The 14,095-nt window shown below is 42.5% G+C and overlaps 1 protein-coding gene across 2 annotated transcripts in view; it reads right to left on the reverse strand.

Moving 5' to 3' along the window:
- Positions 1-9,899: 9,899 nt before the first annotated feature.
- Positions 9,900-14,095, reverse strand: part of tmem68 (transmembrane protein 68) — an 81,091-nt gene continuing 76,895 nt past the window's right edge. For both annotated transcript variants that reach the window (XM_034182409.1, XM_034182408.1), the window contains 2 exons: positions 13,711-13,850; positions 9,900-10,153 (listed from right to left, as the gene is read on the reverse strand). In XM_034182409.1, coding sequence (XP_034038300.1) covers positions 10,049-10,153; positions 13,711-13,850 — 245 coding nt within the window. In that variant the 3' untranslated portion in view covers positions 9,900-10,048. The remainder of the gene's footprint in view (positions 10,154-13,710; positions 13,851-14,095) is intronic.

Raw genomic sequence — 14,095 nt, forward strand, 5'->3', positions numbered from 1 at the left:
AGATAGGACCCTGAGGAACACAATTACAGTGATGCAGGGGTGGGGTCCTTTTTTTCATTCATTCATTTTCAGCTGCTTATCCAGGTCCGGGTCACGGTAGCAGCAACGCAAGCAGCTCATCCCACATTTCCCTATCCTCAGCCAAGTCGTGTAACTCTTCCAGGGGGATGCCAAAACATTCCCAAGCCAGCTAGGAAACATTATCTCTCCAGCTTGTCCTGCATCTTTCCCAGGGCCTCCTCCCAGTTGGACGTGCCTGGAAGACCTCTCTAGGGAGACGACCAGGGGGCAACCTCGCTAGGTGAGCGAACAACTTCACCTGGCTCCTTTTGATGTAAAGAAGCAGCGGAGCAGCGGCTGTTCTCCGAGTCCCTTCCGGATAGCCGAGTGTCTCACCCTGTCCAGGAGCATGAGCCCAGATACCCAACCGAGGAATCTAATTTCTGCAACTTGGCTCTGCAGTCTTATTCTCTCAGTCATCTTTCAGCCCATGAAATTTGTGTAGCTCATTACCATAAGTGAGGATAGGAGCAAACGTTGACTGGTAAATTGAGAGCTTCACCTTCTGGCTTAGTTCCTTTTTCACCACAATGGTCTGGCACAGCATCCATAAAACATCAGATGCCGCCATGATCCGTCTATCAATCTAACGCTCCAACTTACCCCCTCTTACCCGAGATACTTAAACTCCTCCACTTGGGGTAATAACTCTCCCTGACCCAGAGGGGACAATCCACCATTTTCCGACAGAAGACCGTGGTCTCAGATTTGGAGGTGTTGATTCTCACCCCAGCTGTTTCACACTTAGCTTCAAACCTGCTCAGTGGGCATCGGCAGTCACCACCTGAAGACACCAACAGAACCACATCATCTGCAAAAAGCAGAGATGCAATTCTGATGCCACCAAACTGGACACCCTCTGGTCCCTGACTGCTCCTTGAAATCCCGTCCATGTACATGACAAATGGTGACAAGGAGCAGCCCTGGTGGAGTCCAACACCCACCAGAAACAGGTCTGATGTAATACAGAGAATAAGGCACACATCTCCTACTTTGGTCATTAGACACCAACATACACATTGCAGCAAATCCGGTACCCCATACTTCCACAGTGCCCCATAAAGGATATGCAGAGGGACCCAGCCATACGCCTTTTCTAAGACCACAAAACACATGTAGACTGGTTGGTCATACTCCTGAGACCTAATATCCTTGCAAGGGTAAAGAGAAAAAAAGGGTAAAGAAAAAAAAAAATCATTTTCATAAATTTAATAAAAAAAAAATGAAATAATAATAATTGAAAGGGACTACATCTTCATGTGAGGCAGGTTGTCCAAAACACTCGATCTCACAAATATTTTTAAAAATAATCATCAAAACTCGCAGTTAGTCCTACAGTTGTCCTCAAACTTTATATACCCTGGCAGAATTTTTTTTTTTTTTTTTGCCATTTTTCAGAGAATATAAATTATTATAACAAAAACTTTTTTTCACTGGAGGAAAGCCACCAAGACACCCAGACAACCCAGAAGAAGTTATAGGCTCATGTGGGTGTGACTAGACAAATTATGCATAGTGCAAATTTTGCATCACCACTCTTAGCCAGAACGGAGAAGGATTTTCTTTCACCAAAACAGATCAGATGTACCTTCTGCTAATTTGCAGCTAAACTTTCAAGTCTTCTTTTTCAGAAACTCCTCCTCTGTACCACTTCATCCTGAAGCTGTATAACTGGTGATACAAAATGCAAAGCTTGCACTGTGCACAATTTGTCCAATCATAGCCACATAAGCCTGTAATATCTTCTGGGTGTCTTGGTGGCTTTTCTCACTCTTCTCCTTCTTGCACAGTCACTCAGTTTTTGAGAACTGTCTACAGCACACAGATTTACCACAGAGTGCCATATTGTTTGTATTTCTTCATAACTGATGTAAATAAAGTCTAAGACATATTCAGTGGCAGTTTTACCATCAGAGAGCCTCGTCCACAACCACCACAAAAGACTCCAAGTTGTCATTGATGTTAGAGGGGGCAATACACAGTATTAAGAACAGGTGTATGTAAACAATTGATCAGGGTCATTTGGGTAGTTTCTGTTCCCATTATAATTTAAAAAAAGGAAACACTGGTCTTTGACAATAAATGGCTTCATCCAACCATTAACCATGAGTAAAAAACGTTTTTGTGTTATTGTTCATATTCTCTGAAAAATGGGAAAAAAAAAAAAATCTGACAGGGTATATAAATGTTTAAGCACAACTGTATGTGTGCAAAGTAATTTGTTAAATCACAATATTTACATATATGCAAATGTCCACACGTGTACTACATGACATTTTCACTGTTCATGTGTAACAAACATCACATTACAAAGCTGAATGAAATATAAATTATTCAGACATGACACACACTGCTCAGCAAGGGCGTAGGTTTGGTCTCAGCTTTGGTAGGGACAATACCACCCCCCCCCGGCCCCCCTGCTCACCACCACCACCCCCTAACCCACTCATACCATTAGACGCACAAGTACAGCATAATACATAACATATGACGACATAATGCTGAATAATTTAACACTTTATTTACAATATTAAGTGTGTAGGCAAACAAACAAATAGCTTAAATAACAAAATTGCACCCAAAATCACGAATCTATTCTATAGGCCTACACCTGAGAGAACAAGACAACAACAAAAAAATACTTGTGGAGCTAACAAAAAAAAAAAAAAAAAAAGTTTTTGCAAACAAGATGTATAATCTATTCTCTTCATCAATAATGCAGTTGTAGGTATCTGGCAACCTAATTTGCCAAAAAAAAAAAAAAAAGGGATTTCCAATGATATATATGGTGTATTACGGTAAACGTAAGCCTGTGATGTCATAACGCAGAGGAAAAACACGGAAGTTTCACACTAGTGCGCCGCTGATTCTCATTACCGTAAGTTCTCATGTAAGCCCTCACTCTGAAAAATTTCAACACTGACAGCAAGCCAAGAACCCGTGCTTTCCAACAGTGTGCTATATGTTACATATATTACGGTAAAGTGCGTTCGGTGACTTTTGAAACGAGGGAAAAGTATGAAAAAGAGCGCAAAAGTGACAGAAAAGTACAGAGACAGACAGCAAACATAAATGTAGTATTTTTTGAGGAAAAGGCAGGGTGTTAGTGTCATTTGTGAAGGTGTGTGCAGTTTATTTTAAGTGTGGCGCACAGCATTGTTCGCAACCCCTCCCCCCCGCCCTTCTTGTTTTTCTGCACCGGAGCAGTGTTGCCAGATATGAAATATGAAACTATCGTACCAAAACCTCAAAATTATCGTATTTTGGGAGAAATTATCGTACACAAACAAAACGCATACAACGTAGCTATTTTAGCGTTTTTTTAATTTACAAAGAATTTTATGTCACATTTTTAAACAGTAATTATAGTAATGGGGAAACTATGGCACAAAAAGAACGCAAATGCACAAGCAAGACTGTGAAGTAACACAAACGTGTTAATTACCAGACTAGAAAGAGTCGAATTCAACCTCGAGGTCGCTGTCGTCATCCGATGCCATGGCCACTTGTGCAGATTTTGTTGAACACAGAAAAAATGTTGACACCTCCATAAGGAACTTGAACTTTTTTTATTTTTCTTGTATATCTCTTTGCTCTTGTGTTTTGTTCCTTTGTTATTGCATTTGTTGAAATACAGTTTCGAAAAAAAAAAAAAAGATGTTGGTTGGGGAATCTTCCTGTCCTGCAGAGATTGGATGGGAACTCATTACTTTGTATGAGAGGGGGCGGGCTTTCAAATGACTGTCCCGGCAGCCCAAAGCCAGCAGCAGCCCTGTGTGTGGTGTGTCTTTGATGCCGCCTGAGTGCAACGCCTGCAAAATGATTCTTGGGTGTCAGAGAGAGATGCGTGTTTGGGCAACCAACTGAAATTATCGTACATATTGGGTTTTTTCCCATTATAGATCGTACATCGTACAGAGGGCAAAACTATCGTACAAATACGATAATTATCGTACATCTGGCAACACTGCACCGGAGCCACCCATCCTCTGCGCTCCGGGACCTCCCACTTTACAAATGAAGCACTGCCTGCCACGAGATGCGCTTTGTTTACGTCCATGTGAGAAGAACGTGAGCCAATGAAATTGCAACATGGGTAACCCTGTCACTCTGGCACGTCGAAAACACCAAACGTGACGACTAAAATTATAGTATCGAGTTCGCAAAAAAATAGTGAATGATTTTGTTATATAAATAAAAATGCTAAATATTGCTAGGGACTATTTTGCCATCCCAAAATATTGGTTGTGACTTGTCCCTATGGTCCATATGCAAACCTACGCCCCTGCTGCTCAGTATGCATTAATAAAATGACATCAATATTTGAGCTGGAATAAATACTACAACCACACGCTGGATCCAGTCAAACAGTTGAGGCCCACAGTCTTCTCTCTGCAACAATGAAACAGGATGTCTGCAGTACAAGCAGTCATGAGCAGAAACCTTCAAGGCCCCGTCACACTTAGCATGAATGAGCACAAATGAGGCCGAATCAGGGCAAATGGGGAAAAAAAGCCAAACTTTGAGACGCAGTTGTGAGGGACAGACAGCAGTGTACAAATGCTGTTCGAATACCCAGAATGTGTGCTGAAGCCGCCTCGAATGATTCACGCATTGGGTCAATCATGAATCATTGGGTGAGCAGCAGCTCTCGTATCCAGGTCATCTGCAGCCGGAACACAATACGAAAACCCAGAGTGCAGGTTGAATTCAGCCAGAACACAGCACGAAACCTCGCAATGTCAGCAGAATGCAGCAGGAATATGCAGAATGCACCTTCAACGGCGTAAGTGTGTGGCTGTTCGCCACCCGAGGTCTGGGTGGAAGGCAAGCAAGGGGAGGGGTGTGGCAGAGCGAGCACTGTGGTCTGCTCTTTTGAAGACCTGCAGTGTCTCACTGCTGGATTTCGAATGACATCCAAACTATGGACTGATTACATTTAAAACAGGGTCCCCTGACTATTGCATCACTGTACTGCATGTAATGCATGTGATCAGATTATTATGGATATGAGAGCACAGATGTGCACACCCACAGTCGTTATTACCGGTAATAGCCACCAGTCCGCGGTGCGTTGCAGTAAACCCATGATCAGGGGACCCTGTATTACATAGTCAAAGGTCTGTCATAGTTCATATACTGGATAAAATACGGAAACCAAAGGAGAGGTAAGGCAGATCCTGACATTAATGTATCACACAGCTGCAACCCCCCATTGCACGTGTGCCCTCTCTCTCTCTCTCACTTACCCACCAGGAAATAAGCTGTCCAGACGGGCTTACGCACATGCAGCAAAGCGATCAGCTGATATGAGGACACACACTCGCAGCTGGGCGATCATTTGATCCAGCCTCACGCATGCGCAGCAGATCATGCAGAAGTTATGAGCACACACACGCAGCTGGGTGATCATTTGATCCAGCCTCACGCATGCGCAGCAGATCGTGCAGAAGTTATGAGCACACACACGCAGCTGAGCGATCATTTGATCGAGCCTCACGCATACACAGTGGTGAGATCAGCTGTTATGCACACACACACGGCGCAGCCGATCATCCAGTTGACATGACAGCTCACAGCGTGGCTCTGTGATGCTGCCCGCAGCGCAACACATTATTTGACCGGGGTGTTAAAGCCATGTCGAACATATTATTACAGGTACATTGTCTAACCCATAAGTGAGGATATCATTCTTATGATGGATGTAACAGCCTGTTCAGCTGTGCACGCAGCTCCACAGCTTTGAAACAGTTCAACTCGCAGTGACACAGCGTTTTCGGTGTAATTACGCAATGTTCACGTCTGATGCACATAATGACTGTGTGCCACAGACTTTGTACATTACTATATTTCCTTTGCGCACCCCAAACATGATGCACCAAGGTGAAGTCCAGCTCATCTGGACCACCAACGGGAGGTGCCAGCAGGATTTGGTGTGCATGGACCATTGCAAGGATCCCTCAAACACGATCAAAATGCTCCGAATGCTGTTGAGTTGCCATTTCAAATGCTTAGAATGCAGTCAGACTGGTCATACTGCACTTCAACCACCTTTTGAGCTTTTTCCACCTCAAACACAACTCGAGAGTTGGGTGCAGGTGCTCTGCATTCAGGATGGCCGCGTGAATGAGTCTGACTGTTTGGAATGCATTCAGAAAAAATCTGAGAACCCACACAAACATGGGGAGAACATGCAAACTCCACACAGAAAGGCCACAGATGGGAATCGATCTTATGACCTTCTTTCTGTGAAGCATCAGTGCTAACCACTAAGCCTATTGTTGCCTATGTACCACTAAGCCTATTGTTGCCTATGTACAAACAAACCCAAAGTGTAAATCATCATTCTCTTTCCTTATGACTAAAAATCTTCCAACTCAAATGTTGCAAACTTCACACATTTTATGAAACCAAAGTAATGTTTAACAGAGGAATTTATTTCAATTTTATTTGCTCTATCAGAACAGTACCATAATGTTTTGCACTTCTTAGTGTAAATTAAGACAGCAGCTGTTCCTGAATTGACTCGTCAAAGTGACTACTTATAGGATATTTACCACAGGGGGCCAACAACAGGGTTTGTGTAACTAAAAAGGAAACTGACTTGTGGAGATCCACAGGTTTACTCAGGATCCCTTTCTTGACTAAATTCATTTGATTTTTCTGTGCTCCTAAAAGCCAGAAGGCACTGAATCTACAGGGAGGCCCTTAAAAACAGACATGGGTTCCCCTTAATAATGTGCAATTATGCCAGTGAAATATTAAGAACATTATAAATAAAAAATAAATCACAAATAACTCACCAGTTTGTGTCAATTTTTTTTCTTTTTCTCATTCATTAAATGTGTTCCTTGTATTTTAATTTAATTTCAGGTGGGCACTTAACCAACTTTCTTCAAAAAAAGGGGGTGGGCTGATGATCGGCCCTCGGCGCTCCAACGAGCGGTATTCTCTATACCACATGATGTTTTATGGTAATATTAGCACATTATTATCAGGTGCTGCTGCGTGTTGTTGTGTTAATATTTTAATAAAAAAAAAAAATCTAAAAAACAGAAGCGCAGTATGCATGGCACTTATACATTTGATAGGTGATTTTCCAGATGCTCTGCTACACAACCGCTGGATGGATTTATCACCACAGTCAAACTGAAGCAGCGTGGGTTTGGAAGCTGACTGAGACTGTGGTGGTCTACGTACAGTTTGTTGGTCCGCACTACAATGCTGACAGCGGTGACGGACTAAATGAAATATTTCAAGTACTTTAAGTTTCAATCCATGTAGTGCAATTGTGTACAATGGCACAAAAAAGGTGAACAAATGATTACTAGGTTTGTCTGCAACAATCAAAGGCATTCATGGGACTGTCTTGCTTTTTTTGTTTGTTTGGGTTTTTTTTGCTGCTCAGAAAATAACCTTAGATGAACACCATCTCACATCCACCCATAATACCGGACAGTCCAAATCACTCTCCAGGGTTTAGTGATATGGCCCACAATGCACTGCAGTGTCTTTGAAGAACTGAACTTCATTCATCTAACAATCAAACTTTCAGATGATTTTTTAAACTGGTGCCACATGTGAAATGTTCACATCACTTTGCTTTGGCATGTCTTTTGCTGTCTAGTCGCTTATCCACCTATTTTTTCAAGACTTAATTTTTTTAATATTGTTAGTAAAACTGTAATTCAAATCATGTTAAAATGTATCACAAGGTTTAAGCTGCATTGATTTATTGCTGGTAGGAATGAGACTGAACGTTGCACACCTGTGGCAACTTCACTTCGCTTTACCTGCTGCTCTGCATTCCAAATATGACATAATGTTGACGTGTAATAAATTCACAATATATCTACATTATTTTTTAGAATATACAGTAGTGTTCAGAATAATAGTAGTGCTATGTGACTAAAAAGATTAATCCAGGTTTTGAGTATATTTCTTATTGTTACATGGGAAACAAGGTACCTGTAGATTCAGTAGATTCTCACAAATCCAACAAGACCAAGCATTCATGATATGCACACTCTTAAGGCTATGAAATTGGTCTATTAGTAAAAAAAGTAGAAAAGGGGGTGTTCAATGTGCCAAAGAACACATCAACTGGCCTAAAGAGAAATGGAGGAATATTTTGTGGACTGATGAGAGTAAAATTGTTCTTATTGGGTCCAAGGGCTGCAGACAGTTTGTGAGACGACCCCCAAACTCTGAATTCAAGCCACAGTTCACAGTGAAGACAGTGAAGCATGGTGGTGCAAGCATCATGATATGGGCATGTTTCTCCTACTATGGTTTTGGGCCTATATATCGCATACCAGGTATCATGGATCAGTTTGGATATGTCAATTACTTGAAGAGGTCATGTTGCCTTATGCTGAAGAGGACATGCCCCTGAAATGGGTGTTTCAACAAGACAATGACCCCAAGCACACTAGTAAAGGAGCAAAATCTTGGTTCCAAACCAACAAAATTAATGTTTTGGAGTGGCCTGCCAATCCCCGGACCTAAATCCAATTGAGAACTTGTGGGGTGACATCAAAAAAGCTGTTTCTGAAGCAAAACCAAGAAATGTGAATGAATTGTGGAATGTTGTTAACACCCAGAAGGCCAAGGTCTGGTCAAATGACCAATCTACCTCTAAAGTGCACGAATAGTCAAATGACTCCAAGATCCCCTGTGGAGAGCTACTTCTGTTATGTAAACAAGGAAGTCTCAGAACACACATACAGCAAATATGCAAACACAAGAATGTGGCTAGCCAAGTCAGCTAGCCAGGGTCATTTGACTCTCCGTGGGCTTTACAGGTAGAAGAGAAAAGCTTGGCCCTCCGAGTAGAATAACAATTGAAAGGTGCCACAAATTAGTTGACTCCATGCCTCGCAGATGTGAAGAAATCATGAAAAACTGTGGTTATACAACTAAATACTAGTTTAGTGATTCACAGGATTGCTAAAAAAGCAGTTTGAACATAATAGTTTTGAGTTTGTAGTGTCAACAGGAGATGCTACTATTATTGTGAACACCCCTTTTTCTACTTTTTTTTACTAATAGCCCAATTTCATAGCCTTATGAGTATGCATATCATGAATGCTTGGTCTTTTTGGATTTGTGAGAATCTACTGGTACCTTGTTTCCCATGTAACAAACAGAAGCAACATCATCAATGGGTTCTGTTGTCTCCCAAAGCTGGATTCTGACTAAAGTTTCAGTCAAATATTGTTTGTGATACACATCTGCTTCCAAATAGTTTAACAGTCATAATATGACTAGTTCATTTAATGTAAATTATAAAGACACATTAAGCAATTCTAACCACCAGAAATAAGCCAAATTAAATGAATATATGGTAAAGGACTTAGTTACTTAGGGTACTTAAATTATAAGACAGAGCTGGATATCAATCAAAAGCATTCATCTCTATCTGTATTCCAAGAACCAGCCTTATGACATCACAAAGATCAAACCTCCTCCTGTGTCAGTTGGTGGATTCTGTGGCAGAGATGACTGCACCGTCTACCTCTGCACGTTGTGCCAATACAAACTCATGAAGCTGGATATCTATGTTTGTCTTTAGACCACAGGACTTCAAATATACCAAAATTTACAATTTAATAATTCAACAGTTTAAGTTGTATGGTGAAAAGAAAGTCATTAAAGAAAGTAACAATACTGTCACACTGACAGGGAACAGTAACTCATCACTCAACAGTGTTAATGTAACAGCTCCTCAGTAAAATTCTGTCTGCCTTCAAACGTCGTGATCATGGGAACAAGCAGAGGACACGAAAAATAAGGTCACATGCTACAAAGAACATTAAGGAGGTATGTAAGAAGGAAAGTGTGTGTGTGTGTGTGTGTGTGTGTGTGTGTGTGTGTGCGCATGTCACCCTGTAATCAAACCTGTGCAAATAATTTTAACTTAACCACCCAAACCTACAAACTGTAGGCACCGGAGCCTTTTTGTCTCCACGATCTTGTCATGCAGACATTAATGACCTCTGTATGTGGTGTGGAATCGCTCCAGCAAGGCTCGCAGGATGTTCCCAGGGATCTGTTGGTGCTGATCAATCAGAGACTGAACTGCCATCCGTACCTATACAACAAGGAACAGAAGCATTGTGAGTGACAGCATGTGTCTGTGGGGTCAGTGGAGTCACATGCAGTGAGTGGGTCTCTGTGTATGGATGAAAAGCTAAATTATAGGCGTCAGAGAGATGAACTTTCCACCCCTCACCTTTGTTTTTAAACACTTATCATTTTCTGTGAATGCTCATTTTTGTGCTTGATTCATGCACTGCAGTGCGCGAATGGTAACGCTGCAGATGCCTCAGTGTTGAGGATCCTAGCGGCTGGAGAAGGACAATTGGGTGTCCATGTTTTACCTGGTTGCAGCTGACAGGTTTTTACTTCTGAGAGGTGGGGGCATGAAAGGGTCCTTGGCAGTTGCCATCCAGGAGCCTTGATGTTTACTTTCATCTGACTTTAGTGAAATCCTGCCTCACTGCTCTTCAACGTGCCTCTGCATATTTGGCACGTCCATTTGGTTCCTCCTTCCTTGCTGCCGTACCACTGCACTCCTCTGGTTTTGCAGATATTCTTCTGTTGTTTAAAACTCACAAATTCTGCTATCAATTCAGATTTCATACAATTTTCCCTCAACTTCTCCACAGTCATCTTTACGTACATGCAGGGGCACACCCAAAGCATAGAAACGACTTCTGAGGTTCATACAAGGAAGACATCAGTGAAGACACCAGTCTTCATCATCATACATACGAGGGCTGTCAATAAAGTTACGGTCCTTTTTATTTTTTTCAAAAACTATATGGATTTCATTCATATGTTTTTACGTCAGACATGCTTGAACCCTCGTGCGCATGCGTGAGTTTTTCCACGCCTGTCGGTGACGTCATTCGCCTGTGAGCACTCCTTGTGGGAGGAGTCGTCCAGCCCCTCGTCGGAATTCCTTTGTCTGAGAAGTTGCTGAGAGACTGGCGCATTGTTTGATCAGAATTTTTTCTAAACCTGTGAGACACATCGAAGTGGACACGGTTCGAAAAATTAAGCTGGTTTTCAGTGAAAATTTTAACAGCTGATGAGAGATTTTGAGGTGATTCTGTCGCTTTAAGGACTTTTCACGGTGTGAGACGTCGCGCAGCGCTCTCAGGCGGCGTCATCAGCCTGTTCAAGCTGAAAACCTCCACATTTCAGGCTCTATTGATCCAGGACGTCGTGAGAGAACAGAGAAGTTTCAGAAGAAGTCGGTTTCAGCATTTTATCCGGATATTCCACTGTTAAAGGAGATTTTTTTAATGAAAGACGTGCGGACGGGTCCGCGCGTCGGGACGCAGCCGACGCGGTGCGGCGGCACAGGAAAAACACCTCCGTGTTGATAACCATTTGTAAAATCCAGGTGGCTTTTGATGGCTTTCAGTGGAGTGAGTATATGAGAAATTGTTTAACAGACAGGACATGTTCCAACTTGTCCTTAAGGCTTTCAACAGAGGTGTTTTTCCTGTGGCGGAGCGTCGCGGCGGCTGCGTCCCGACGCGCGGACCCGTCCGCACGTCTTTCATTAAAAAAATCTCCTTTAACAGTGGAATATCCGGATAAAATGCTGAAACCGACTTCTTCTGAAACTTCTCTGTTCTCTCACGACGTCCTGGATCAATAGAGCCTGAAATGTGGATGTTTTCAGCTTGAACAGGCTGACGACGCCGCCTGAGAGCGCAGCGCGACGTCTCGCACCGTGAAAAGTCCTTAAAGCGACAGAATCACCTCAAAATCTCTCATCAGCTGTTAAAATTTTCACTGAAAACCAGCTTAATTTTTCGAACCATGTCCACTTCGATGTGTCTCACAGGTTTAGAAAAAATTTTGATCAAACAACGCGCCAGTCTCTCAGCAACTTCTCAGACAAAGGAATTCCGACGAGGGGCTGGACGACTCCTCCCACAAGGAGTGCTCACAGGCGAATGACGTCACCGACAGGCGTGGAAAAACTCACGCACGCGCACGAGGGTTCAAGCATGTCTGACGTAAAAACATATGAATGAAATCCATATAGTTTTTGAAAAAAATAAAAAGGACCGTAACTTTATTGACAGCCCTCGTATTCCATTATTTTCCAAATCAGGCCTCTCTTTGAAGAGACCAGACAGACAGGAGACGGAGACAAGAAGAAGAGGAGTGTCTCTCCTTTATTTAGCAGGAGTAGGGGAAAAACTACAGAGGATCTTCAGACAGCACAAAATCCCAGTTTACTTTAAATCTGTTAACACCTTGTGACAGAAATTAGTTCACCCTAAAGACAGGATCCCTAGTTACAAACAGAGCAGTGCAGTGTATTCTATCAGATGTCAGGGAAAACTGTAACGAACACTACATAGGTGAGACTAAGCAGCCGTTACACAAAAGGCTATACCAGCACCACAGAGAGGGCACCAGTGGACCTCAGTCTGCAGTTCATCTCCACCTTAAAGACACTAACCACGTTTGAGGACAAGGAAGTTAAAATCTTAGCCAGAGAGAAGAAATGGTTTGAAAGAGGGGTGAAGGAGGCATTGTATGTGAAACAGCTGAAACCCAACCTTTACCGGGGAGGGGGTCTGAGACACACTTTGTCCCCTGTCTACAATGGGGTACTCAGGTCAAAGCAGTTTCAGTCTTTTGCTCATAGGAATGAGTCATTCACATCATGAGACACGTCAGGCGAGCCGTCTGTCCAATCGTTAGGAGGGACAGCTACCCTGTCATTAGGAGGGTGCTAACTAGAGCACAATAGGTGCTAATTAAAGCAATTGTTTAGTCACTAGCCAATAGCAGTCTGCTTCTTGGTAGGAGGGGTCTGGTTAGGTTTAAAACTCCAGCTTTTTCCAGCTTCTGTTTGTTCTTCTCTACAAGAGTCAATACAGAAGTCAGACTACCAGAGCAAGAATTTTAGCTGAGGAAGCTTCTGCGATTTGAAGCGAAATGTCCTCGCGTCAAGCAACCAGTCCAGTCGAAGATTCAAGCTTCTCTACTTTGGGGGAAGTGCAAAATTTTATCTCCCTTTTTTTTTCTTTTAATCTTGCTGCACAGTGGTAGCAGCATGGAAGAGATTCCACTTGTTTCCACCTTTTTTGGTCCATTCACACTGTGATGTGAAGTGAAAAAAAATTCTTGGCGGGTGGGCACACTGGTAGCACATTCCCCAGAGCAGAGGTGTAGCTTGGTGGAGCTGATCAAGGACTCAACATCACGTGACGCCGCCAAAATAAACTTGACCTAAGTCATTGCTACATTTTCCTTCTTTCTTCATATTTCTACGTATTTCTTCATACCCAAGGAATACAGAGGAGGTGGTGTGCACATTAAGCCAGTGGAGGCCAGCGGAGGCGAACGGAACAGTAATGGCATATTAGCGGAGGTGACATAGCGGTAGTAGAGTGCAACACTTGCTTCTTCTTCTTCAGTTCACTTGGTTTGGATGGCTGAACAAAACAAGCATGCTGCTTGAACATCATGATAATGCCTATTCTAGTTGCCCTTGACACAGGTCAGAGGACTCACCTAATTCTTTATGGAAAGGTGGTTTAATTGGGTTTGGCTTTGTGAAAGAAGGAAGAGAAAACATGTTGTGCAGCAGACATGGACTTTGTTCTTACTCACTTTCTCTGCAAGCTCTGCAGCAGTGACGTTGGGGTCATAAGGGATGGGATCACCCAGGAAGGTACGAAACTTTACAGGGAATCCACCATAAATAGGAGCTATAGGAAGACGAAATCTCTCATACACCCATCGAAAAAACTCTGAGCAAAGGTGGAGAGAGATAAAGAGGATCAAAGCCACAGCAATGTGATGAGACAGAAGCTGTGAATGGAGAAACTGCTGCTTCACTAATCACAGCTTCGTGGTAAAAGAAGAAGAGTTTGTTCAAATTAAAATGTTTCAGATGTTTAGTTTTTTTTTTTAATTGATTTATTTCTTTGGTCAATCATTTCTCACTTCACACATGAGGGGCTAATTCCTTTTGTTTTTAATTTCGACTGTGGTG

This window comes from Thalassophryne amazonica, chromosome 12, assembly GCF_902500255.1.
Source record: "Thalassophryne amazonica chromosome 12, fThaAma1.1, whole genome shotgun sequence".
Lineage (NCBI taxonomy): Eukaryota > Metazoa > Chordata > Actinopteri > Batrachoidiformes > Batrachoididae > Thalassophryne > Thalassophryne amazonica.